General features: G+C 38.6%; 3 protein-coding genes, 1 non-coding gene and 1 pseudogene across 4 annotated transcripts; all 5 read left to right on the top strand.

The window, feature by feature from the left end:
- The first annotated feature begins 218 nt into the window (after positions 1–218).
- Positions 219–1,875, top strand: LOC18010780 (annotated as a pseudogene).
- A 693-nt stretch (positions 1,876–2,568) lies between these two features.
- Positions 2,569–3,846, top strand: LOC112083138. Its single transcript, XM_024150869.1, has one exon. The coding sequence runs from the start codon at positions 2,569–2,571 to the stop codon at positions 3,844–3,846; it is 1,278 nt and encodes a 425-aa protein (XP_024006637.1).
- An 8,202-nt stretch (positions 3,847–12,048) lies between these two features.
- LOC112083234 lies at positions 12,049–12,156 on the top strand. Its single transcript, XR_002897526.1, has one exon. It is a non-coding gene; the product is annotated as a small nucleolar RNA R71 (small nucleolar RNA).
- Positions 12,157–24,221: 12,065 nt separating this feature from the next.
- LOC18010788 lies at positions 24,222–24,485 on the top strand. The gene has a single exon (XM_006393701.2). The coding sequence runs from the start codon at positions 24,222–24,224 to the stop codon at positions 24,483–24,485; it is 264 nt and encodes an 87-aa protein (XP_006393763.2).
- A 1,259-nt stretch (positions 24,486–25,744) lies between these two features.
- LOC112082880 lies at positions 25,745–26,539 on the top strand. Its single transcript, XM_024150526.1, has one exon. The coding sequence runs from the start codon at positions 25,865–25,867 to the stop codon at positions 26,303–26,305; it is 441 nt and encodes a 146-aa protein (XP_024006294.1). The 5' UTR covers positions 25,745–25,864; the 3' UTR covers positions 26,306–26,539.
- The last annotated feature ends 871 nt before the right edge of the window (positions 26,540–27,410 follow it).

A 27,410-nucleotide genomic window follows, 5' to 3' on the forward strand; every position in this document is an offset into this window, starting at 1 on the left:
ACTGGCTAACCCAACAACTAAACAATTTTGTGTACCAGATTCAATCAATGAACCGTGTTCCAAGCTTTATTTTTTCTGGTCAATTGATACAAGCTCTACATATTTAACTTTAAAAAACTTCCAAATTGTCTCTAAACTGAAAAACCCTAACCTCTTGACTCTGTTCTGCGCAGTCCGAGGAGAAGTAGAAGAAAATCTGAAGTTTGATCAAAGTCTTGATGTCAAGCCCTGAGAAGAAGAGGAAGACGACGGAATCGATCCCAAATATTTCACTTCCCAATGATTTGTTATTGAGATGCATCACACACGTCTCAATATTATACTACCCGACTCTTTCCCTCGTCTCCAAGAGATTACAATCACTCATAGCTTCATCGGAGTTTTATAAGACCCGATCTCTCCTAGGCCACACCGAGAGCTGTCTCTATGTGGTCTTACGGTTCCCTCATAACCTTAACCCTTGCTGGTTCACTCTCTGTCGTATACCTAACATTACAACGAAGAAGAAGAAGAAGAAGTCAAGTGCCAATCTTTTGGTCTCAATCCTATCTCCCAATTCTGCTCATGCTCATTTGTCGTCGAATCTCGTCGCTTTTGGCTCCAATATCTAAAAAAAACTGGCGGGGACATTGACATGCCTTCTTCTAGAGTCTCTGTCATGGATTGTAAGTCTCACACATGGCACCAAGCTACAAGCATGCGGTGGACCGGAGCTCCTCATCCACAGTTAGCTTACTTGATGGAAATATATGTAGAATGAGGTTGCCATCACAGTTGCATGAACTGGATTGAAGTGTTTGATCCAAAGACACAAACTTGGAGCTCCCTACAGAACCCTAGTGTGGAGATACGTGAAGGAAGTGTACTCAAAAGCTTAGGACTAAAAGGAAAATTCTACCTCTTTGGGGATAAGATTGATAAGTGATATGTTTACAATCCCAAGGAAATTAGATGGAACCCGGTAAGATGTTTTAACTATATATGGTTTTGTTGATATGTAATATCACACAAAGGGGTAAAATAGTAATCTATATCGAAGTTCGGTTTGATTAGTTTTATTAATATCAGACCAAAAAATTACAACTGAGTTCGCTTATAAGATAATTATAAACGGACTTGGACTTAGAAATGAGGTGCCTTTAATATCTTAGCTCTTAATCTCTTTGTCTCTTATGGTTTTTTAGTGTCTTTGGGTGTTGATTCTTGTCCCCCTTTATTTGCGAATATAGTCGGTCTAATTTGGACTTTCCTTCTCCTTTTGATGTGGGATTTCCTTGAGAGTTTCCTTTTCTCTACGTCGAAAGTAAATTTCCTTGTTCCTTTATGAAGTTTCCACCAACTTCACCCTAATGGGCCTAGGTCGGCCCACGAGCTTACTCGGCCCAGTATCTCGGTACTCTGTCGTTGTTAACCAGGCTTACACTTTTCGAACTCGGTTTGTAACTGAAAAAATCTAGGGGTGCAGTTTTCACCTCCAACAAGTTTTTTAAAATATTATAGGTATTGCGAGATAGACAACATCTTGTTCTTTTTGAATTGTGTGCTGTTCAGTTGGTATGACTTTAAGGTTAACTTATTTGGAGCATTGAAAGGTGTTGAAGGCTTGCCTTATTTGGAGCATTGAAAGGTGAGGGTTGTAGAATGGTGGATTACGGTGGAAAATTGGTGGTTTTTTGGGAGGAGTGTGATGGCTATCAATTAGAAAATTTGATTTGGTGTGCAGAGATTGCACTTGAAAGACGGAAAAGACTTGAGATTTGAGGAAAGGTTGAGTGGTTTGATGTTGTTCTTGCAGTCCCCAAATCATGTAACTTGTTGGATGCTGATGCAGGGATGCTCTTTGTGTTGTTGTTTGATAAAAAGGACTACTCATGATAACCGGCTTAGAACGGTTAATGCAAGTTAATCTGTTTTCATAGAGATTTCTGTATTTATAAGTCTTCTTTCACTCGGTTTAATCTGTTTTCTCATAGCCTCTGTTTCAGCTTGTGTGGTGTTTAATTCTTTGCCTTTTGTTTCACTTGGCGATTCTAGTTTCTTGATCATTGGCATTTTTCCCTCGTTTTATTTTTCTTTGTAGGAATTGCAAAGGTAAACCGAAATCAAATTAAATTAAAACTAGGTTATTTAAATTAAAACCGATCTGTCTAACCTAAAAGTATTGGAAATTTAATAGACGATTTTTTCGCTTAGAACTCTCTTAATCTATTAGAGTCTTCGACCTCCTATTTTTATAGGCAAAATCTCCGGAGATATCATCGTTTTCTGCCGGCTTAGGAAACTTTCCTCTTTTTGAGAGTGGGTTTTTGGCAAGTTTTACAACTTTATGTGGTAGCCCTAGTTTCCACAAGATCTACACAGTGTTTTTTGTGGTTATACTTCCTTGACGGCTGTGTTCTTAGCCTAAGAAGTGCTGCTTCCCATGGATTTTGAGTTAAACAGAGCTCTCAAGTCGATGACTATAAACGAAGATAAACCTCTGATTCTGTCAAACCATCAGAAGTATAGATCTAGGGAGAGGAATGCTATGAGCATAATGGGTCGGATGCTTACCCTGAGTGTCAAAATATGAAGAATCTGATATGGGATCTGCCAAGAGCCTTTAACTTGGTGGGCAAGGTAAGAGGAGTGGCCTTGTCGCGAGACAGGTTTCAATTCTTCTTCAAGTATGAGGAAGATATAGAGAAGATTCTGAAGGTTGAGGTCTATACTCAAGATGACTGGAGCGTGGTTTTGGAAAGATTGATCGAGGAGCTCCCTAATGACTATCTTATGATTCTTCCGGTCTGGATATGGCTGTATGAGATCCCAGTTAACTTCTATACGGAGGTGACTATTATGGAGATAGCTGAGGAAATTGGACAAGTCGTGGAGATGGCTTTCGACCCTGAGAAGCCTCAAAGTAGTGGTTTTGTCAGAGTAAGGGTCTTATTCGATGTCTCACAACCGCTGAGGAATTATAAAACCGTTCAACTGCCAGATGGTAAAGTCGTTAAGATTCCCATCGAGTATGAGAGGGTCAGGAAAAGATGTTTCCAATGCCAACGGCTCACTCACGAGAAGTCTCGATGTCCCTGGAATTCACTGAACAAACATAAACTAGAGATAGAAAAGACTATTGATGCCCTGCCCTTACAGAAAAAACAGAGCACACCGTTACTACCTGATGATCCTCTGTTTGGTGTTCTCACTGATGAACAGGTTGGTCTGGATGCAAGAACTGGGCGATCTAAAATTAGCAAAGATGTTTTAGATGTCATGAGGCAATATTTGCAGGTCCAAGACCCAAACGAAAGAAAAGCTAGGGAACAAAGAGTAAGGCAGTCGATTGAGGATCTAGATGGTGATCTCTTGAAGCAAAAAACCCTGTTAAGACTTGAACCTGCACCTGTTATTACTACGGATGTGAATCACGGGAAGGGGTTAGTGTTCCAATTTACTGAAAATAATGGTGTTAGTAATAAAGGTGAGAAGCTGATGGATGTGGCTATACGAGCGGGTTCCAACCCGGGAGATGCTAGAATAACATGGAGTGGCACATCTCAAGAAACTGCTGAATCTTCATTAGTGGACTGTTCTACGAGTTTTAGGATTGGCACCTCTGGGGCTAGTTCTTACGGGACAAGTAGCACAAAGAAGAAGTTCAGACGCAGACCACAGTCGTCAAAGAGAAGAGAAGAAACGATGCTCAAAGATACTGAAGGTCTGAGTAAGGAAGTCGAAGCGAGTAGGGAGGGGAATTCTGCGGGTAAAAGAAATTCAGACGAAGTTGGAGTGATCTCAGCCAAGTGTGTCAAGAGAGATCAGTCAAAGGTGGATCAGGAAGATCCACCGACTATCCTATAGGTCTTTTGAGCTGGAATTGTCGTGGGCTTTGATGCGAGTTTGTAAACGAGGTTGGTTGTTTTCGTTTTACTAAGCTTCAGGTTTTAAATTTATAACCCCTAAATGTCTGCAAGTGCACAGATGTGCGCTGTAGTACTTAGGGTATCGATCCACAGAGACTTAGTTGTTTCAGTACGAATTCACTGCAACGCTTAAATCAGATTAGAACTAAACAGGTTTTGGTTTTGGTTTTGGGTTTTGGTTGTCACTAAATCTAAACTAGAAAGCAAAGAAAGTAAAGGCAATTGGAAAACGAAAGCAGGTAAAGCAATTAGAAAGCGATTAAACAAGAGGCGAATTGAAGCAAGTAAAAGCGAATGAAAGGCAGAATGGAAATCTAAGGTTGTAAGCAATTAAAGAAAAACGTTGGGGCTCAAGGGTATTTCGCAGGGGTTCAAGGACTTGGCTATGTCGATTTTAAACAAGTGATAAAGGTAATCAACTACGTATGTTCTAGAACTCGAGGCACGGAAGTATGAATAGCCTACTTTCGCAGCACTAAACAACTATCTCTCGCAACCCTAATCAGTAGGTTTCCACTCTGATTCTGGAAGGGAGAAGATGCAATAGCAGGACAAGACTCATCAATATTCACAACTCAACTACAGCTAGGTTTCCACTCCTATAGAAGAATTGCTCGTTTCACCCTAGTTCAGACAATCAATGAAAGCTTTCGCAACATATCATATCAGATCGGCTTCTAAGTGGCCAACAAAGAATCACGCAGTAAGATTAAAGGCAAACGAAGAACATCTAGAAGATTATAAATCCTAAATCTATCGATTCATAAGCAAAGACACATGAAATTCCCTTTGAATAATCCCTTTAAACCCAACTGGGTAACTACTCAAACATATTGTAAACAATCATCACAGAGTATTGAAAGTTGCAGGAAATTAAAGAAAACGGGGAAGAAGAACGAAGAACGGAATCGCAGGTGGAGGCGCGATGATGCTCTCCTCGACGGCTCCTCCTTCAAAAGCGGCGGCCATCTAGGGTTTTTGAGGCACCCACACGAAATCTCTCTCTCTTTCTATCTTATGTCGTCTCCACACCTTTAGGAATGACCTAAAGGGGGTATTTATAGCTTCTGGGGTGGTTCTGGACACTTATGGCTTCAAAAATAACGAAGGGAATTGATCTGGGCTTTAATTAAGTCGTCGGGAAAGTGAAAGACCAAAGTCCGCGGTCGCGGTGGCTCTACCCGCGGGAAAATGGGTGTTGGCCGCGGTCCCGGCACTTGCTCTCTTCCGGAACTGCATTTTCTGTCATTCTTGCATCGGAAGTATCTGAAGATCTAACCGTTGGATTGTCTCCAAACTAAGTGCATTAGAAAGCTGGTTGGATCCTCTATGCTGTCTCAAATTTTGGGGGTGATCAGACGGTGAGAAGGTCTTCATCGCTTGTCATACTTCTGACGGTCTGCATTTATCCAAAATTGCTCATTTGTTCCAAATTGCATATCTTTTGCCCAAGTTTCCTGTAAAGTCTTTTGAAACTCTAAAACATTGAAAACAGAGTTAAAACACCTGCATAAGACATAATTATAATCCATAAAAGTGGTCAAAATACGGTGTTATCAACTCCCCCAGACTTACCTTTTTGTTTCTCCTCAAACAAACTTAAGTCAGGAAAGAAAATTTTGAAAAATCGCAGGAACTAAACAATATCTCAGTGACCGTCCTTCTAAACCATAACTTATCGTGAAATATCTAATTGGATCTAGTCTAGAAAATTATCACCAAAATACAAGCAAACTAGTCCGTTAATCCGTCATGCGAAAATCTACACACTTAGATCTAACTTCCAGTCAACTAGCTCTCTACATTCATTAAATATATTGTGAGTTCTCATCAAAGACATTATTCAGGGTAGACGGCGTTTAACGTTAAAGGCTATTTAAGTGGTGGAGCTTAGGTGTTTAGGGTTACCTGAAGAATATGGAGGATGCTAGATATTATGCAAAACCGCAAGAGAGAGACGGACCTGTTGATGACCGCAGATTTTCAGTCACTTCTCCTTGCCAAATGTTGTTGCATAATCTTCCTCCTTTGTTGTAAACAGCTGTTCCCCCAGACTTAGATCTTTTCCGGGAATCATAAAGATAATCTCCAAAACTCTATATAATCGAACTCAAGCTTGTCTCAAGTATAAAATTCGATCCTCCTAGACTCTCTAAGGTTTTAAATTTCCTCTCCCTTCTTTTTTTTTTTTTTTTTTCGAAAAGAGGAAGCAACCTTTAATAGAGAGAAAGTCTAAGGGACGAAATTGTACCAAGATTTTGAAGTTTTTCAGAGGCAAACTGAATTATCTCCTTTTGTTGAATTATTCCAATGAAATCGCAGGTCTCCGTCTTCAGTGACTGAAAACCGCGTTGATCCTCTTTCTCTCCGACGTTTTTGCACATGTCTGCATATAGAACAATGAAAAAAAGAATGCATGTGGTTTGAAAGAGGTTAGGTTCGGTGGGGAACTAGCTAAAGATAAACTAGCCATTCAGGATCAACAAAGAGTGGTAAAAGGGTAAAGGAGTCCTGAATGTATGATTCGTTTCCCTGATCTAACGCTTTAATGAGAAAATTAAGTCAAAATTAAGTCCAGATTAAATGAGCTAGTATATCCTGTCAGAAAGAATCTCCATGAATAGAAGTCCTCTGGTGGGATTTCGTAATGCAAGTACTTAGCTACCGCCTAGTCTAGGCCTAAATCACAAAAGAGCAAAAAACGAGGAAATAGCGTAGAAGCACACTGGTCTAATTCATCATAGTAATGTTTACTGTGTTCCTGGTTTGAAAACTTTTTGAAAAACATTTTTGAAAACAATTTTTGAAAAACATTTTGGAAAAAAAAAACTTTTTGAAAAATTTTATGTGTCCAAAACAAACTCAAAACAAATCAAATTTCATTAGTAACGGATGAACATCCTCCCCCAGACTTATTTCACACTGTCCTCAGTGTGATAAATCTTGGAAAAATGGTAAAGAAAATAGAAAAGTTGAAATGTTTAAGTGAACTTATCGTGCTGGAGAGTACTGCTCGCCCTTTGTATTTGTTCTTCCTTATTGAAAACCTGAATTTAAATGAAACAGAAACAAAGCAATGGAAATAGAAAATAAAGGTCAAAGGGAAATAGATAAAATACCAAGTGGGTTGCCTCCCACTAAGCGCTTGTTTCAAGTCATTAGCTTGACATTGTTGCTCGATTAGACTTAACCGGGGTCGTGACACTCCTTGATCTCATCATTGGCCGATGATGGATCAATCAAAAACATCACTTCTCTCTCGTCTTCTCTTTCTTCAGCCATGTATGGCTTTACACGCTGTCCATTCACTGTAAATGAGTTTCCGGTTCTGTCCCACAGGACAATGGCTCCATATGGCTTGACTTCCTGTATTGTGAAGGGCCCTGACCATCTTGAACTTAATTTTCCTGGAAAAAGCTTAAGACGAGAATTGAAAAGAAGTACCTTATCGTTAGGAGCAAAAGTTCTATGAATGATCTTTTTATCATGATATGCTTTAGTCTTCTCCTTGTAGATCTTTGAGTTTTCGTAAGCATTGTGTCGGATTTCTTCTAACTCGTGAAGTTGAAGTAGTCTTCTTTCTCCAACTGTTTTCATATTCATGTTCATCTCCTTGATAGCCCATTGCGCCTTATACTCGAGTTCTACTGGAAGGTGACATGCTTTTCCATAAACTAGATTGAATGGTGTTGTTCCTAATGGTGTCTTGAATGCTGTTCGATACGCCCATAATGCGTCGTCAAGCTTTGTAGACCAATCCTTGCGATGAACTGCAATTGTTTTCTGCAAAATCGACTTGATTTCTCTGTTTGAGATCTCTACTTGACCGCTGGTTTGGGGATGGTATGGTGAAGCAACTTTATGTGTAACTCCATTCTTTCTAAGAAGATTCTCGAAAACTCTGTTGATGAAATGCGATCCTCCGTCGCTTATCACAATTCTAGGAACTCCAAAACGCGGGAATATAACAGATTTAAACAGCTTCATGACAACTTTCGCATCATTTGTGGGGCTAGCGACTGCTTCAACCCACTTAGAGACGTAGTCTACTGCTACTAAGATGTATTGGTTTCCAAAAGAAGTAGGAAAGGGTCCCATAAAATCTATTCCCCAAACATCGAAAATTTTGACTTTGAGAATAAAATTTTGAGGCATTTCATTCCTTTTACTTATGTTGCCCATCCTTTGGCATTTATCGCATCGCGATATATAATCTTGAGTATCTTTGAACAAAGTAGGCCACCAAAAACCAGCTTGTAAGATCTTTGAAGCGGTTTTGAAGGTTGCAAAGTGTCCTGCGTAAGACGAGCTATGGCATCCGAATAAGATTCCTTCCATCTCTTCTTCAGCCACGCATCTTCGGAATAACCCATCAGCACATCTCTTATAGAGATAGGGTTCATCCCAAAAATAATGTCTTATGTCTTTTAGAAACCTTTTCTTCCTATAACCAAAGAATTGTGGTGGTTCTACATCGGTTGCTAAGTAATTCGCTATGTGCCTAAACCATGGGGTGTTGAAAGCATCTGCTCGTCGCATTAGAGGACGTGGTGGTGCGGTATTGGCATTGGGGGGTAGTATCTATTGCATAGATGTTTTCTTCAGGCAAACTGTCATTTAAGGGCAATCTTTCTTCAACTCGAATTCATGAAAGATGGTCTGCAACTCCATTATCTGCTCCTTTCCGATCTCGAATTTCGATATCGAATTCTTGCAGTAGGAGGATCCATCTTATCAACCGAGGTTTATCGTCTTTCTTAGACATTAAATACTTGATTGCAGCATGATCAGTATGAACTATAACCTTAGATCTTACGAGATAAGAACGGAATTTCTCAAATGCAAATACGACAACTAGAAGTTCTTTCTCTGTTGTAGCATAATTGCATTGAGCTTCATCTAGAGTTCTGCTTGCGTAGTAGATTACGTGCAGTTTCTTATCTTTTCGTTGGCCAAGCACTGCTCCGACTGCATAGTCACTTGCATCGCACATGATTTCGAATGGGAGTTCCCAATCAGGTGCTTGCACGACTAGAGCGGAAACAAGGGCTTGTTTGATCTTATGAAACGCGGCTAAGCACTCATCATCGAACTCGAAGTTCGTTTCCTTGCAAAGCAAACGCGTAAGAGGTCTAGCTATTTGAGAAAAATCTTTTATGAATCACCTATAAAATCCTGTGTGTCCTAAGAAACTACGGATGCCTTTTACGTTTGTGGGTGGTTGTAGGCTGGTCATGACTTCGATTTTAGCTTTGTCAACTTCAATACCTTTTCCGGAAATTCTGTGCCCAAGCACGATTCCGTCTTGTACCATGAAGTGACATTTTTCCCAATTTAATACTAAGTGCTTATCTTCACATCTTTGCAGAACTTTACCAAGATTGCCTAGGCATTTTTCAAAAGAAGATCCATAGACAGAGAAATCGTCCATGAACACTTCCATGAAATCCTCAATAAAATCTGTGAAGATCGACATCATGCATCGCTGGAAGGTAGCAGGTGCATTACACAATCCAAAAGGCATACGTCTGTAAGCAAACGTGCCATATGGACAAGTGAACATCGTTTTTTCTTGATCCTCCGGGCGAATAGGAATTTGGAAAAATCCGGAGTATCCATCAAGGAAGCAATAGTAGGGGTGATTAGCTAATCTTTCTAGCATTTGATCTATGAAGGGAAGTGGAAAATGATCTTTCCTAGTTGCTGCGTTCAGTTTCCGGTAATCGATGCACATACGATGTCCAGTTACTGTTCTTGTAGCGATCATTTCATCTTTATCATTTTTAATGACAGTGACTCCTCCTTTCTTTGGAACAACATGAACTGGGCTAACCCAAGTGCTATCTGAGATAAGAAAGATTATTCCAGCTTCTAAAAGCTTCATAATCTCCTTCTTGACAACATCCATGAGATTAGGGTTTAGTCTCCTTTGACTTTCGATTGAGTTTTTAGCATTATCCTCTAGATTTATCTTGTGCATACAAAAATCTGGAGAGATTCCAGGTATGTCATCAAGTGAATATCCTAAGGCTTTTCTATGCTTTCTCAGCTCAGTCAACAGCATTGTGGTTTCTTCTTCCGTCAAACCAGAGTTTATTTTGACAGGATAAGTAGAATTTGGTCCAAGGAAAGCGTACTTAATTCCGACGGGAAGAGGTTTAAGCTCGAATTTAGGGGCTTTAAGCTCGCTCCAAGGATCATTAATTGCTGCGGCAGTGTCTTTAGGAGGTGTAGGAATGTTTGTTTGGTCCTTAAGATCTAGATAGTTTAGAGGTTTCCTATAAGTTTCGGATTTATCAAGCCTACGTGTGCACTCACTTGAAATTTCTTCAAGGAAATTGCGTTCATCTTTTGCGGGTGAAAGCGTGACACTTAAAGGGTCGTCTAAAAGCAGATCTTCATAGGCTTCCTCAATAATTCCGTCTAACTCATCAACCCAACAAATTTTGCCATCCAAAGTTGGTTTATCGAAACTTTTGTTCATGTCAAATTGCATAACTAGGCCGGCCAGATGAAGGTCAATTTTTCCTTCAGGAACATTGATTATGGCTCCGACTGTAGATAGGAATGGTCGTTCAAGAATAAGTGGATCCTTAGGTTCTTTTCTAGTTCTAGAACTACGAAATCGGTGGGTATGGAACATTTTTCGATTTCGACGGGAACATCTACTAGGATACCTACTGGTTGTCTAACAGAACGATCAGCTAATACTAAAGAAATTTTAGTGGGCTTGAAAGTGTGATGTCCTAAATGTTTTGCTACTGAAAGAGGCATCATGTTTATGCTAGAACCTAAATCACAGAGAGCACGCTCAAAAGCTACATCATTGATGGTGCATGAAAGTACAAAGCTTCCAGGATCATTTTTCTTTTCAGGGATTCGGCTTTGCAAGATAGAACTACATTCATGGGTTATCATCATAACACCTTCTTCAAGAGTTAAAGAATTTGTTAGAATACCCTTCATGTATTTTCTTAAAGCAGGAATCATAGCACAAGCTTCTATGAAAGGTAATTTCACATTTAACTGATCAATCAACTCTTTCAGCTTAACTTTTTCTTTTTCTTTCTTAGGGGCTCTTAAGGCTCTAGGATATGGAGGTTTAGGTTTGTAGACACTAGTTGGTGGAGGTGGAATTGGGTCTTCTCCAAGGATTTCTCGGGATGAATCTTTTCTTACTTCTTCTCCATCCTTTTCTCCTACCACTTCCTTTTCAACATCTTTATTCATGATTCTTTCTTTTTCTTTCTCCTTTTCCTTACCCTTTTCCTCAACTTCGGGATCTTTAGGAAATTCTGGCTCTTTGTAAGCTAATCCACTCCTAAGTGTGATAGCTTTCACATGATCGGAGGGATCTGCTTCACTTGAGCTTTCGAAAGAATTTTCACTTAGCTCCTCTTCAGAATTTTCTAACTTTTTAGAATTAGTTTTGACCATTATGTTAAGGAGGGTATCGGAATCCTTCTGCATCTCTTTTAGTTCAGATCTAATATCACTAATCTCTTGAGACATAGATTTTTCAAGCTCTAGAATCTTTTTGTTTAGGTTTTCAGCTTCAGAAGAGGGAAAACTAGGATAGGAAACAGGATTAGATTGAATACCCAAGATTGGTACGGGAGGTGGTGTCCAGTCAAGCTTGGAAGACAATTTCCCGCGGTCAGGTGGCCCACGACCGCGGTGAAACACATCTTGGCCTCGGTCAGAACAGCCACGACCGCAGTGAAAGGTTGCTTGGCCGCGGTCAGAACAGCCACGACCGCGGTGATCAGAAATGAATGGAACATCATGAATTTGATATATTTCTGCAGTGTTCATCATCCCTTGATCATAAGAATCCATTTGGTTGTTCCAGCCATCAAAGTTACACGTATTGTGTACCCTATTTGGTTGTTGCAATCCAAGATGACTCATTATGTGACGGAGACACTTTATAACTTCCAAAATTTCTTCTTTCTTCTCGGTAAGTGCAGAAGTACCAAATGTTACTTGATTTCGGATGCTGTTTCCTAAATTTTTAATGAAAGCGTGAGCATCTTCTACAGATCTAGTTGTGAAATCTCCATTACTTGCTATATCAAAAGAGTGTCGTAACTCTGGAGTTATACCGCGATAGAAGATACTTAGCAGGTATTCCTCGGCATATCCATGGTGTGGACAATCTCTTTGGTATTCCCTAAATCTTTCCCAAGTATCTAAAAGATCTTCATCTTCTTTTTGTTTAAAAGTTCTTATCTTCTTTCTTAAGAGATTTGAAAGATTTCTAGTGTAAAAATGATTTAGGAAAGCAGTTTTACACGCTGCCCACGTTTTTAGTGAAGCAGGTGGCAAAGATTTTAGCCATTTTTTGGCCTTATCTCTAAGAGAGAATGGGAAAAGACTACACTTGTGGTAATCCCCATTTGCGGTAATGGTTGCACATAATTCTTCGAAAGTCTCGATATGGTTTATCGGGTTTTCGAATGAATAACCAGAGAATTGATTTTGTTGAACTAAATGGATATGGGGTACCTTAATTTCGGTTTTGCCATCTTCAGGTAAGGCTGGTTGAATAGCTCTTCGATCTCCCATGAACTTTTCGAGTGAATCGAAACTTCCGATCCGATCCGATTAGCTCATTGTCATCATATATCGACTCTTCAAACTCATCATCAGACAGGTCATCATCGCTTGGATCACCATCCACACGATTTGGTGGATCACCAAGAGTTCCGGGAACATGTTCCCGGTCTCTCATCTCAGAAAAATCTGAAAATTCAAAAGAAAAAGTAAAAATAAACAAGTGTTCTAATGGATTTAAGCTGGGATTCGCAACGAAACAAATTTTAAGTCCCCGGCAACGGTGCCAAAAACTTGATGCGAGTTTGTAAACGGGGTTGGTTGTTTTCGTTTTACTAAGCTTCAGGTTTTAAATTTATAACCCCTAAATTTCTGCAAGTGCACAGATGTGCGCTGTAGTACTTAGGGTATCGATCCACAGAGACTTAGTTGTTTCAGTACGAATTCACTGCAACGCTTAAATCAGATTAGAACTAAACAGGTTTTGGTTTTGGTTTTGGGTTTAGGTTGTCACTAAATCTAAACTAGAAAGCAAAGAAAGTAAAGGAAATTTAAAAACGAAAGCAAGTAAAGCAATTAGAAAGCGATTAAACAAGAGGCGAATTGAAGCAAGTAAAAGCGAATGAAAGGCAGAATGGAAATCTAAGGTTGTAAGCAATTAAAGAAAAATGTTGGGGCTCAAGGGTATTTCGCAGGGGTTCAAGGACTTAGCTATGTCGATTTTAAACAAGTGATAAAGGTAATCAACTACGTATGTTCTAGAACTCGAGGCACGGAAGTATGAATAGCCTACTTTCGCAGCACTAAACAACTATCTCTCGCAACCCTAATCAGTAGGTTTCCACTCTGATTCTGGAAGGGAGAAGATGCAATAGCAGGACAAGACTCATCAATATTCACAACTCAACTACAGCTAGGTTTCCACTCCTATAGAAGAATTGCTCGTTTCACCCTAGTTCAGACAATCAATGAAAGCTTTCGCAACATATCATATCAGATCGGCTTCTAAGTGGCCAACAAAGAATCACGCAGTAAGATTAAAGGCAAACGAAGAACATCTAGAAGATTATAAATCCTAAATCTATCGATTCATAAGCAAAGACACATGAAATTCCCTTTGAATAATCCCTTTAAACCCAACTGGGTAACTACTCAAACATATTGTAAACAATCATCACAGAGTATTGAAAGTTGCAGGAAATTAAAGAAAACGGGGAAGAAGAACGAAGAACGGAATCGCAGGTGGAGGCGTGATGATGTTCTCCTCGACGGCTCCTCCTTCAAAAGCGGCGGCCACCTAGGGTTTTTGAGGCACCCACACGAAATCTCTCTCTCTTTCTATCTTATGTCGTCTCCACACCTTTAGGAATGACCTAAAGGGGGTATTTATAGCTTCTGGGGTGGTTCTAGAGACTTAGGGCTTCAAAAATAACGAAGGGAATTGATCTGGGCTTTAATTAAGTCGTCGGGAAAGTGAACGACCAAAGTCCGCGGTCGCGGTGGCTCTACCCACGGAAAAATGGGTGTTGGCCGCGGTCCCAACACTTGCTCTCTTCCGGAACTGCATTTTCTGTCATTCTTGCATCGGGAGTATCTGAAGATCTAACCGTTGGATTGTCTCAAACCCAAGTGCATTAGAAAGCTGGTTGGATCCTCTATGTTGTCTCAAATTTTGGGGGTGATCAGACGGTGAGAATGTCTTTATCGCTTGTCATACTTCTGACGGTCTGCATTTATCCAAAATTGCTCATTTGTTCCAAATTGCATATCTTTTGCCCAAGTTTCCTGTAAAGTCTTTTGAAACTCTAAAACATTGAAAACACTTTAAAAACATTTAAAACAGAGTTAAAACACCTGCATAAGACATAATTATGATCCATAAAAGTGGTCAAAATACGGTGTTATCAGGCTTGGGAACCCCGAGACAATTCAACATCTCAGGAAATGCGTAAAAAACATTTTCCTGATATCATATTCCTAATGGAGGCGAAGAATACTTATGACGTGTTACTTGATATTTACGGTTGGTAGGGTTACAAAGGGTTTCATACAGTGGAACCGATTGGTAAGAGTGGAGGTCTAGCTATCTTTTGGAAGGAGTCTATTCATATTGACTTTCTCCACGAAGATAAAAATTTGCTTGATTTGCGTGTTAAGAGTGGCTCGAAGGTTTGGTACTTGTCGTGTGTGTGTATGGTGATCCGGTGAGGAAGCTCAGGCCGTTGGTGTGGGAACGAATCACGCGGATTGGGGTTGGTAGGAAGGAAACTTGGTGTATGATCGGAGATTTTAACTAAATCTTGTCAAACGAGGTGATGCGATCCTCCCAAGGAATCGACACTCTAAGGTGGTTTAGTGGATAATCCTTGACTCCAAACACTTTCACAGAGTAGATGCTAAGGCGTGAGAAGTGATTCCCAAAAATCCTTAGGCCCAAACTCACGGTGAAAAGGAATGAAACAAGGGGGTGGAACAAAGAAGATAAAAACACCGGTAAAAGGATGTTAAGGCGTGAGAAATGAATTCTCGAAAATCCCTAAGCCACAATTACTACTAACGAAATTCCCAACTCTGCAAACGAAGGTTGCGTCAAGTTCTATGGACTGAACTTGATAAACCGGGTTGATCAATGGATAACCTCCATAAGATCAAAAAATGAGAATCACTCTCAAAATGTTCCAAAAATAATGAATCAAGTCTTATTTCTCCAAAAAGAAATTACACTTATTTATAGGAATAAAAAACTTGTAAAAAAAGCTAAATATTAATTAAATGATCTCAAAAATATAAGAAGACTAAAAACTAAATGAAAGGAAATAAATAGAGTTGAAAAACTTTTAACCTCCTTGACTCCTCATTTGTGACTCTTCACTTCATTTTCGTCACTTCCTTTGACCAGAAAAATAAAGTGATGATTTTGGCTCTTCTTGGACTTCTATCACTCTTAAAATGGGCTGAACTCTATATATAACATCTTGGATGAGTTTCTTCATGCTTCTCTTGTTCAGAACTTCATAAATTAGCCCATTAAGTACATCTTTGAACTTCTTAGCATTTAGCTCTTTTCATGATCATATCATTCCCCTCCTCTTAAAAATGATTTGCCCTCAAATCATGTATGCTCACAAAAGGATTCTTAGATACAAATCATGCTATCAAATTCGTTTCTTTTTTTGAATTTTTTTTTTGGCTTTTTTTTTGAAAATTTTTTTTTGTTGTAAATTTTTCTAATGACGAAAATAAATAAAAACTAAAAGAAAAAAATAATAAATAATAATAAGATAAGAAACAGAATATTGGGTGAAAAGATGAGAAGATGAAAACGTAGAAAATGAAAAGATGAGAAAAATGATAGAAAGATAAAAAGATAAAAACCAGGCTTAGAGTATTGCTCTGATACCAAATGATGCGATCCTCCCAGGAATCGGCACTCTAAGGTGGTTTAGTGGATAATCCTTGACTCCAAACACTTTTACGGAGAATATGCTAAGGCGTGAGAAGTGATTCCCGAAAATCCTTAGGCCCAAACTCGCGGTGAAAAGGAATGAAACAAGGGGTGGAACAAAGAAAGAGAAAAACGCCGGTAAAAAGATGTTAAGGCATGAGAAATGAATTCCCAAAAATCCCTAAGCCCCAATTACTACTAACAAAATTCCCAAACTCTGCAAACGAAGGCTGCGTCAAGTTCTATGGACTGAACTTGATAAACCGGGTTGATCAATGGATAACCTCCATAAGATCAAAAAATGAGTATCACTCTCAAAAGGTTCCAAAAATAATGAATCAAGTCTTATTTCTCCAAAAAGAAATTACACTTATTTATAGGAATAGAAAACTTGTAAAGAAAGCTAAATATTAATTAAATGATCTCAAAAATATAAGAAGACTAAAAACTAAATGAAAGAAAATAAATAGAGTTGAAAAACTCTTACCTTCCTTGACTCCTCATTTGTGACTCTTCACTTCATTTTCGTTACTTCCTTTGACCAGAAAAATAAAGTGATGATTTTGGCTCTTCTTGGACTTCTATCACTCTTAAAATGGGCTGAACTCTATATATAACATCTTGGATGAGTTTCTTCATGCTTCTCTTGTTCAGAACTTCATAAATTAGCCCATTAAGTACATCTTTGAACTTCATTAAGCCCTTTTCATGATCATATCACGAGGAGAATGAAGGAGGTACTGAGAGGCATCTGTCTACATTCCGTGACTTTCAGACAATGCTGGAAAATTGCGACATGAAGGAGTTGGGAAGCTCTGGTAATCGGTTTACTTGGAGAGGAGTGCGTAACAAGGAAATGATTAAGTGCTGTTTGGATAGATGTTTTGGGAACTCGGACTGGTTTAATATGTGTCTCAATTCTCACCAATGGTTCTTAGAACGATTTAGCTCTGATCATCGACCGGTGTTGGTTAAGTTTTTGGGAGAGCAAGAGCCTTTCCGAGGCCAATTTAGGTTTGATAAGAGATGGGCAGAGGATCCAAGTTTCGGAGATCTGATAGTGCAGGCTTGGAATAGCGAAGATGGACGAGGAGCAAAACCAAGCTTGGCCCGCATTGCTAATGTGCGGAGATCAATTAGTCAGTGGAAGAGGCATAATGACACTAATTCTCAGAGGCGAATTAGTGATCTCAGAGCAGAGCTGGAAAGAGAGGAAGACTTCAGATTCCCATGTTTCAGGAGAATCCAGGAAATCAAAGATGAAATCACTCTCACATATAGAGTTGAGGAAATCCACTGGAGGCAGAAGAGCAGAGAAAAGTTGTTAACAGCGGACGATCGCAATACAAAGTTTTACCATGCTTCGGTGAAATCTGCAAGAGTTAGGAAATCCCTGCAATTCCTGCTTGACGAGAATGGCAAAGAACAATACTCTGACAAAGAAAAGAGTGAGGTATCCATCAAATTCTTTCAAGACCTCTTTATATCGTCAAACTCCCAAGAATTTGGAGAAGTTTTTGATGGTTTTATACCTCGAGTTACTGAGAGGATGAACAGAGATCGTATCCGGCCGGTTGCTGTGGAAGAGATTAGAGAGGCTGTGTTTTCTATTGATAGCGAGAAAGCTCCTCGTCATGATGGTTTGACAAGCTTATTTTTTAAGAAGTACTGGAACACTCTACAGGAACAGATCGTTAAGGATGTCCGACTTTTCTTTGAAATTGGGAATCTTCAAGAGGAATGGAATCACACACATATAACCCTAATTCCGAAGATTACAGCTCCAAGACGAATGACTGACTTACGGCCAATAAGCATGTGCTCTACAAAATTGTCTCGAAGATAATGGTGAGCCGATTGAAGTCCCATTTGCCTGATATAATTAGTCCAACACAATTGGCGTTTGTCTCAGACCGGTTAATTTCAGATATCATTCTTGCACATGAGATTGTCCATAGCCTTCGTACACATAAAGAAATCTCTGAGAACTTCATGACCTTTAAAACTGATATGCCGAAGGCTTATGACAGAGTGGAATGGTCTTTCTTGTACAATATCCTTAAGGCCTTGGTTTTCATGAATTATGGATAGCTTGGGTGATGAGTTGTGTTCGTACGGTCACTTACTCTGTTTTGGTGAATGGCCAACCGTTTGGATTTATTAAGCCTGAAAGGGGACTAAGACAAGGAGACCATCTCTCTCCTTTCTTATTTGTTCTCTGCACAGAAGCTTTAATTCACCTGATTAATCGTGCAGAACATAAGCAGAAACTAACTGGCATCCAATTCCATCACTCTGGTCCATCAATAAACCATATGTTGTTTGCTGATGACAGTTTGTTCATATGTAAAGCGGACAAGGAGCAATGCGAGGAAATGATGAACTGTCTTGCAATGTATGAGAATGTCTCAGATGATCAATATGGCTAAATCGGCTATTACTTTTGGAGTTACAGTAAAGGATGAGATTAAACTGTGGATCAAGAATAGAACCGGGATTGCTCTGGAAGGAGGGACTTGGAAGTATCTCGGTTTACCTGAGTGTTTCAGTGGTTCGAAGCAGGAGCTACTTGGGTATATCAGAGATAAGCTGCAAGGTCGGTTCACTGGATGGTACGCTAAGAAACTTTCCCAAAGCGGAAAAGAAGTGCTTATTAAATCTGTAGCCATGTCGATGCCGGTTTATGCGATGACATGCTTTAGATTGCCAAAACAATTGTGTCAGAAGCTTACCAGTGCAGTCATGGACTTTTGGTGGAATAGTGATGAGAACCATAGGAAAATTCATTGGGTAGGGTGGGAGAAAATGACACTTCCAAAGAAGCTTGGAGGTATGGGCTTCAAAGACTTAATGGAATTCAACCAAGCTTTACTCGCAAAACAGGCATGGCGGCTACTCCATGATCCACATAGCTTATTTGGGCGTTTTTTCAAAAGTAGATACTATGCCAATACTGAGTTCTTATCTGCCCCTCAAGGTACACGACCTTCATATGCGTGGAGGAGCATCCTCTTTGGTCGAGAGTTGCTGTCACAAGGGCTAAAACGATATATTGGTAATGGAGAGAACACATATGTTTGGGTGGATAATTGGTTATTTGATGGTATCTCGAGGCGACCAGGTGGCTTGCACGCGCTGATGGACATTGATCTGAGGGTTGTTGATCTAATAGACCATGTGTCTTTCAACTGGGATAGACAAATCCTGAATGCTCTGTTCACCAGAGAAGATATGGCGCTCATCTACCGTCACTGTCCAATGCGACATAAGGCTGACTTTTTCGTGTGGGCTGAGTCGAAGAATGGATTGTACACCGTGAGCTCTGGCTATGAGTTTATCCATCGACGAGCAAAGAAATAGTTGTTCCAACAAGCTGAATGTTCCCCCATCGATTAACCTGATCCTTGAAAGTTGTTGGAAGATTCACTCGATACCAAAGATAAAGCAATTCATGTGGAAGGTTTTAAAAGGTGCTCTGGCTGTTACTGAGAGACTACAGACACAAGGCCACAATTGCAGAGTTGGGTATTTATGGTGTCCTGCTGATGTCGAGTCTCTTAATCATATTCTTTTTGAGTGCCCTCTAGCTAGACAAGTGTGGGCTCTCTCCAATGTCCCTTGGCCAGAGAATGGTTTCAGTAGCTCTGTGTATGAGAATGTTTATTATGTTCTGCAGATGCAATCTCGAAGGATGTGCCGGAGGAGATTCGTCTCGTCCCATCCTGGATTCTATGGATCCTATGGAAAAACAAGAATAAGATCATGTTCGAAGGCATTAGACATGGAGCTCGAGAGACGGTGACGAAGGTCTTTGATGATGTGCGACAATGGTTGGTGATTCAGAGAAGAAATAGTGACCTCAATCCTGTATTGCGTCAGGAGGAGGAGATTTGGAAGCCGCCAAAACAGGGTAGATTGAAATGTAACATCGGTTTTGGATGGTTGAATACTACTCTTATCTCAGGAGCTGCTTGGGTTGTAAGAGACCACGTCGGAAATACTGTAAGTCATAGCCGCAGATCCATTTCTGATGTATATTCTTGTTTTGATGCAAAGATTAAGAGCTGGGAATGGGCCCTGGAAAGCATGCGGAGCTTAAAGATGCAAAATATTACTTTTGCTGGGTCATCCCTGGATATCATTAAAGCTTTGTATCGCCCACGAGAATGGCCAGTCTTCACCGGTCATATCGCTGGCCTCCTAGAAATCACAAAGGATCAAATTGGCTGGGATATCAGCTTTGAGCCACCTAAACAAAACAGGGCAGCTGCAGAAATTGCGAAAAGTGTGGTAGTGGGGAATCGTCTGGCATCATATGTCGCCCAAGGAGGCTCCGCTGGTTGAGAGAGCTGTTTGAGAAGAAGAAACCAGTTATCGTGGTGTAACTGTTTTCTTTAGGTTTGTATTTTTGGGTCGGTAATTTTAAACTCTTACTGTTAGATTGCGTGTTGTATACGGCTCCTGCGTGAACAGGTTCTTTGCCGGTAAATTTTTTCAATAACATACTATTCAGACGGAAAAAAAACCTAAAAGTTTAATTAATTAAAAAAATATGGGTGATTTGCATCAATATTACTTTTAAGAGAACAAATTAATTGGGTACTATAGTAAAGCGGTCAATTAAATGCATAGCACAAGTCAACAGAAAAAAGTATGTGGAAATGACATTGCACTCCTTGCTCCCTAAATCTAGACATCGCTTTTTCTGACTGAGATTGGGACCACACCAACTTACTAAGATACAGACGTTACTTGTTTTTTGAAACAATATCAACGTAAACTTTATTGTTACTTTAGTAAGCTTTAAACGTTGTTGTCGTTTAGTATTACGTGTACAAATAGGTTAATTTGAGAGAACTCTAGTGGATCAGATAAATAGCCACTAACACAACACCCATAAACCAAACATTCAAGTTTCTGATTTTTAGCGTTATGGTTCGTATTTTCTCAAAAATTTATACATGGTGTCTTTTTGCTCAAATCATTAAAATATGAGATAACTCTATAAAATAATTAATTATTTTCATAAAAATATTTGCTCAGAGTATGCGGTTATGTAGTAGACGACTATTTAATAAAGAAGTTGCATCCGCCTCAGATGAAATAGACATTATGTACGATATTTTCTATGGTTGCACCAAGTTAAAAGTAAATAGACATATACCAAGTAGTCACCTATCACTTCAACATAGACATTCTTTTCAATTCTATTTATTTTCTTTGTTGTGTTCATATATTTATAGTAGATGACTACTAATAGGTGATTATGTTTAAAATGTAAATGGTTGTTGTCGGCCACAATGAGTATGAAGTTTACAACATAAAAGGGAGATGTGTACATAACAAGTTATCGGTAACTTCTTCTTACAACATGAAAGACCATTCCACCTAGTACCAACTCATGTATGTTATGGTGTCTCAGAACTACTTCCTCCATTAATACGCTGACCAGATGGTCGACCAAAGCAAAATAAAGATCTCATCTTAAGGGGAAATGAATGTAACGTAACGTATTCAACTATTTAGTAATTGTAACATAGTCAGCTTTTTTATTATTAGTCATAGTTGACTATTTTGTGGTAGAAATGTGGTTGATCTAATTCGTTTGCTGACACAGAAGAAATTTGAGGAATGCGGCAAAACTTTGCAACAGGTGTCTTGGGAGGTGTCACAATGGTAAGTTTATAGCCATAGTTGACTATTTTCATAGAAAATCATTAGCGAAGAGTATGTGGATATGTAGTAGATAATTATTTTCATAAAAAATCTGCACCCCCATCAGACAAACATTCTCTCACTCCGAAAGTGTGAAACATTATGGACGATACTTTCTATAGTTGCACCAAGTTGAAAGTAAGTAGACATATACCAATTAGTCATCTATCACTTCAGTATAGACGTCCCTTTTAATTCTAATTCTTTTGTTTGTTGTGTTCAGATTTCTAGTAGACAACGACTAGTAGGTGACTATGTTTAAAATGAAGGTTCGTTTGAATGACACAGAGATGTTGACTAGTTTGTAACATATTTCGATTAGATAGGTAGTACTCCAAGTCGATTATTAGTAGTTGTCTATTTTCTCCATACATCTCAAAGTTGATTCTAATACTTAAAAGTAAGTATTAATAATTGTCTATTTCGATTACATAGCTACTTCTAAAATTTGATTATTGGTAGTTATCCATTTTCGCTGACTCAAAGAATTCAGGGTAGCACTTCATTAAGTTGAGACGTTTAATGAAGGCAAATAGGTTGAGCGCCTTGATGAGAGATGGTTCCTTGAATGTTTGGTTTAAAACGTTACATGAACAAGCAAATGAACACATCTTCTGCAGATTCTCTAGCAACCCTTACAAAGACATTAATGAGTGCATTGCGAATCTGAAGAAGCACATTATTTGCGAACGGTGTGGGTTCACATTGTCGAAGAGAACACATATCCCTACAAAGGAAAAATGGCAAAAAGTTAGCTATTGTAAACTGATTACTGTTATAACGTAGTTAACTACCGATAATTATATTAGTAATTGGTTATATGTGCATAGTAGTTATGTAGACTAACTGAATATGGAGTAGTTATTTATTGTATATGTTATAGATGATAAGAGTAGGCAATTACTAATGACCATATTCAATGTAGTTACTACTTACTCAGTATGCATATAAAAATAGTTAACTACTCTAGATCTACAAAATAAAGAGAACCAGATATCGATAACAACGAAAAAGATGATGGAACTGTCAGAAATTTAAGTGAACAAGCAAATGAACAAGCATCTTCGGCAGATTCCCGACCAACTCTTTCAAAAATATCAACGAGTGCATCACTAATCTGGAGAAGCACATTATTTGCAAACGGTGTGGGTTCGGATTGTCGAAGAGTACACATATCCCTTGAAACGAACAAAAGTCAAATAGTTAGCTACTATAAACTGACTACCAATGTGATGTAAATAACTATTGTTATTCATATGAGTAGTTGACTATTCCTGTCTAGTAGTAATGTAGACTAACTGAATATGTAGCTTTATATTGAATCGGTTATAGACGTTGCGAGTAGACGATTACTAGTGACGATGTATATAGTTAATTACCGAAAGAAAATCTTAAAATTCTAGACTGCATCGCGAATCTGCGGAAGGACATCATTTGCCAGGTACCAGATCGGGATGTACTTGGGACAACATAACCCTTCAAACACATAGCAACGAATAGTTAGCTACCGAATAAATGGTCGCCTACTAAGCTAGTAATGTAGTTCAAATGTAGTTGACTATAGACAGTAGTCGACTACTCAGATCTGAAAGCGTAGATCTGGATGTTGGGAGACAGTACGCGCGTGTTGGGAGTAAAATCAGAGTTCAGTATAACCACAGCACCATTTACGACCATGTTTGTACCATTTACTTAAATTGTAAATGCTATACTCGGTGGTTAACTATTCAGATCTGAAAACGCAGATCTGGATGACGGATGAGAATGATAGTGGAAAGCGTTTGAAAACAAAAAAACAAAAACTGTGAAACACGATAAATGGCCTATGGAACCAAACGTTTATGTGCCCAAAAATAGGAAGAATAACGAGAGATCTAATTTCGGAAAATTAAGAAATCTAGCTCCTGGAAATTAACGACGACATATACGGGTATCTGCGAGTAAAGTCATATAACATTCAATAGACGAAAAAAAACAGAGCTTAACATTTTACCTTTCAATCTTCGCTGCGGACAAAAAAGACGGTGGTTCGCAAGATCGGTCCATCGTATTCGGAGCTAATTGGGTATAACGACTGGGTGTGGTAGAAGTAAGTGACTCGCCGTATCAAACTCCGGTTTAACGTGTCGGGAACGGCGAAGCAAGATGGAGAATCACCGAAATTATAGAAGAGAGGATCTGGGTGAGGTAGTAGTGTTTTGAAATTCAAACTGAATTTCAAGGACCGAAGCTTGACTATAAAGACCCAGCGAAAAGATTTTGAATTAAAACTGATGAAAGAGAAAGATGTCAGACATAATGAAAAACGAAAAAACGTATACGTTATCGTTGTAAAGATATGCTATAGTAGAAAGCAACTGAGGGGGTTTAGGGTACTTTCCACCCCATAAAAAAATTAGCTTCTCGACACCTAATTACCTCTTGTCGTTATGCTACGCCACCAAATTTCCCAAAAAATAAAGGCAAGTCTCAGAAAAGGAATATTATTAGATTTAGAAAAGGAAAAAAGAGAGGCGAAACAATCTTCAATCAAACTATAAATAAGAAGCCGAAGTTTGTCTCTCTCTTAATCACAACAAATTCAACAAAATCCTAAGATGAACAATCCATCCCCTCTTCTTGCTTACAAGATTGATCATCGGCTCGAGCAACAACCAGATGCGAAAGGCTTGACGGTCAAAGTCGAAACAGAGATAATCCGAGCCCGACATGAGTGTGATCCCAAAAAGAGTTCTTTCTCTTTCTCATCGCACGAATTCATCAAGGAAGATTACAACTCTTTGAACAAAGAAAAACTTTATTATTTCCTTATAGAAGCTGGAATCGAAGAGGATAATGATGCTCAATTATGTTGGAAGTAAGCTTGAAGAGCAAGCTTCTAGATTATTTTTTAAGTGAAGTTTTCCTAAAAGAGTTAGGATTAGAAAAAAGGAAATTAGGAGTTGTCTAATTCCTTTAGGTTTAGGAGTTATCTAAATCATCCCCTATAAGTAGTTACCAAAGATGTGGTTTCACTTATGAGTTTTGGGAGCTTTAGTTTTTGAGTTAGTTTTCTAAAGCAATAAAAGAAGAAGCTTTTATTAACCTAATTCTCTAAAGAGTTTAAACTAGAAATTAATGATCGACTACATGGTTTTGACCGTCTGTGATTTGCCATGCTTGAAGGATAATGGGTTACGGGAGTTTTGACAGTGTTTTTGTATGTGTGGTTCCCTTCGATCGAATCAATTCAGTTTGACGAAGGATCAAATCGCACTAGTACGTAAGGGATGGTCTAAAGAATAAAACTCAAGAGTTACTTGGGAATGCAGAAAATGGATTATTAGGGTTCTGTTTTTTTCCTCTCTTTGTGATTACTAATAATAAAATCGGATATATAGAAGTTTCTATTCTTTGATTATATCTTATAATATATGTCAATGAAAGTCACATATGTATTATTCTGTTATTAATTTCTAAGCTAATCGAAACCTTAATATTCAATTATTTATAGTTGGGCAAATTATCTGTTAAACCGCCAGCGTCGATTCGATATTTTTTTAATTTGATTCAAAAATTCGAATGATTAATCAAGGATATCACAAAACAAACTATTTCTTTTCCTAAGCCACGCCTCAAACATTTAGATAAATAAATTTAAATATTTGATGATCTCATGAATAACCCAAACATTCACACAAATAAACAATTTTAAGATTAGACCAAATTATATTTAAACATTTCTATGTAAATTAGTCTATTAATTAACTGAACCAGAATCAAACCAATTTACTTTCAAATTTTACAGAACCGAAAAAATAAAAATTGAACCAAACCAATCCGTAAATCAGATTGTCCCATCCTAACTAACTCTTACACAAACCGGAACACAAGGAATCAGGAAACCGGGGATCCGGCTGGACCGGGTCAAATCAAGTCAACAGATTTAAAAACACGCCTAAACCGACACCCAAAAATGACACGTCAGCGATGCGCAGACGTGAAGCTTCTTTATAAACCGTTGGATTAAAATTAATCAACAGCTTCGATCTCTCTATCGATCGATCGCGTTAACAAACAAAACAAAACCACAAAACTCCGGATTACAGTATATAAAGATCTCAAAGTTTCTTTCTCAGAATTGGGGTTTTCTGATTTTCTCTAACAAATTGTTCATCGTCGTCTCCAAAATCCCTCTTCTTCTTCAACAAACTCAGCCCAACTTTCTTTAAGATTTCGCTTCTTTCTCTGTTAAAAAACGATGAAGAAAGTGGGGTTCACTTACAGACTGATACCGTCCGACGAAGATTTCGCCAAATTCGCGGTCAAATACAACATTCTCCTGCTCGCGACGCTGATTTCTCTGTGGGCGATGGTACTTGGTCGATCGGGAAAACCAGATGTCATCGATCTCGAGAACTTTGAGATATCGGAAGTAACTTTCCGTGAGACGATGGGGCTATTGGCTGCGCTGATGGGATTTTCTTATTGGAGGGAATCTTATCAATTTGTCTTTGGCCTTTTTCCTCATGAATATGTTCGGATTCTGGGGAATCATTTGTCTACCGGTTTCTCCTCCGATTGTTCTCTTGGGTCACCAATTCGCCAAGCGTTTCCGGTTTGGAAACGGAAAAGAATCTCAAGCGTAGAGATGAAGTTGAAGATGAAGATATGGGTTTTTAGGGTTTTTATGGTTTTATGATATAATATTTTACTCATGAGCTGTGTAGTATACGTTTTTAGTTGGTTGATCTAATCTTCAAGTTTCAATCTTTGTAAAAAGGCTTGACAATTCAAAATCTTTCTTTTCTTGAATGAGTTTGTAGGGACTGGTTTTGTATTCGTGTAACGAAGTTGGAGGTTAAAGACAAAATTGTAGTATCCGATTAGCTTTTCTTGGGGTTCTTTATGAGCATTTAATGAAATTTTGGGAATGTTTGGGGTTCTTTATGTGCATTTGATGAAATTTTGCGAATGTCTGGAAAGAAAAAAAACAAAATAAGGACTTGTTTTGTAAAACTTAAAATACTTCAGGTTCTTTCCCTGAAAGGCTAATAATATAACGAAATTATTAGTTTACCTTTACCCCAAGTGAAGTGTACCTCTCTTTTCTTTCTTTCTTTCTTTTTTTTCTTTCACAAATGTACCTCTCTTTTCAATCTGAGTTATATACATTTGGAACTCGTCAGAATATATCACTTACTTGTTGTAAATGCAAGTGATCATCAAGGCTTAGTGATGATGGGTTTGTTGATAAGAGAACTCTAATATAGTTTAAACGTAAAATAGACATTGAGAAGGTGAAAAAACAGAGAGAAGAGAACGAGACCCGAATTTAGCCAGTAGCCACCAACAAGACAAGATTCAGGTGAAGGAGCATCAAGTAAAAAATTCAAAAAAAGAAAAAAAAAAGTAAAAAATTCGTGTTCTGGAAAAAGAAACAGAGCAAGAAGTCATTGGGCATTATATTTAAAAATATGAAGAGGAAATGCATCGAGAAGGTAAAAACAACACAGACACGAGAACAGGCCCGGAAGATTAGTCCCAACGACAACGAGAGAAAAGCATTGAGAAGGTAGAAATACCTCTATTATTCAGTCTTGTGTCATCATTGAACAGTGAATAATGACGACAAAAAAGGTATAATCCTAAAAAGACAAGACATTTTTTTTTTGGGTCATCAATAAAAGGCAAGACTCACAAAAGGAATATATAACATAAAGAAAAGGAAACAGAAAGAGACGAAACGATCTTCACACAACTATATAAATAAGAAGCCAAAGCCTAAGGGTCTCTCTCATCACTCA

The sequence above is a fragment of the Eutrema salsugineum genome, unplaced genomic scaffold, assembly GCF_000478725.1.
Source record: "Eutrema salsugineum unplaced genomic scaffold, Eutsalg1_0 scaffold_7, whole genome shotgun sequence".
Classification (NCBI taxonomy): domain Eukaryota; kingdom Viridiplantae; phylum Streptophyta; class Magnoliopsida; order Brassicales; family Brassicaceae; genus Eutrema; species Eutrema salsugineum.

Coding starts and splice junctions, on each gene's coding strand:
- LOC112083138 (XM_024150869.1), top strand. CDS start 2,569: ATGAAGAATCTGATATGGGATCTGCCAAGAGCCTTTAACTTGGTGGGC.
- LOC18010788 (XM_006393701.2), top strand. CDS start 24,222: ATGAACAATCCATCCCCTCTTCTTGCTTACAAGATTGATCATCGGCTC.
- LOC112082880 (XM_024150526.1), top strand. CDS start 25,865: ATGAAGAAAGTGGGGTTCACTTACAGACTGATACCGTCCGACGAAGAT.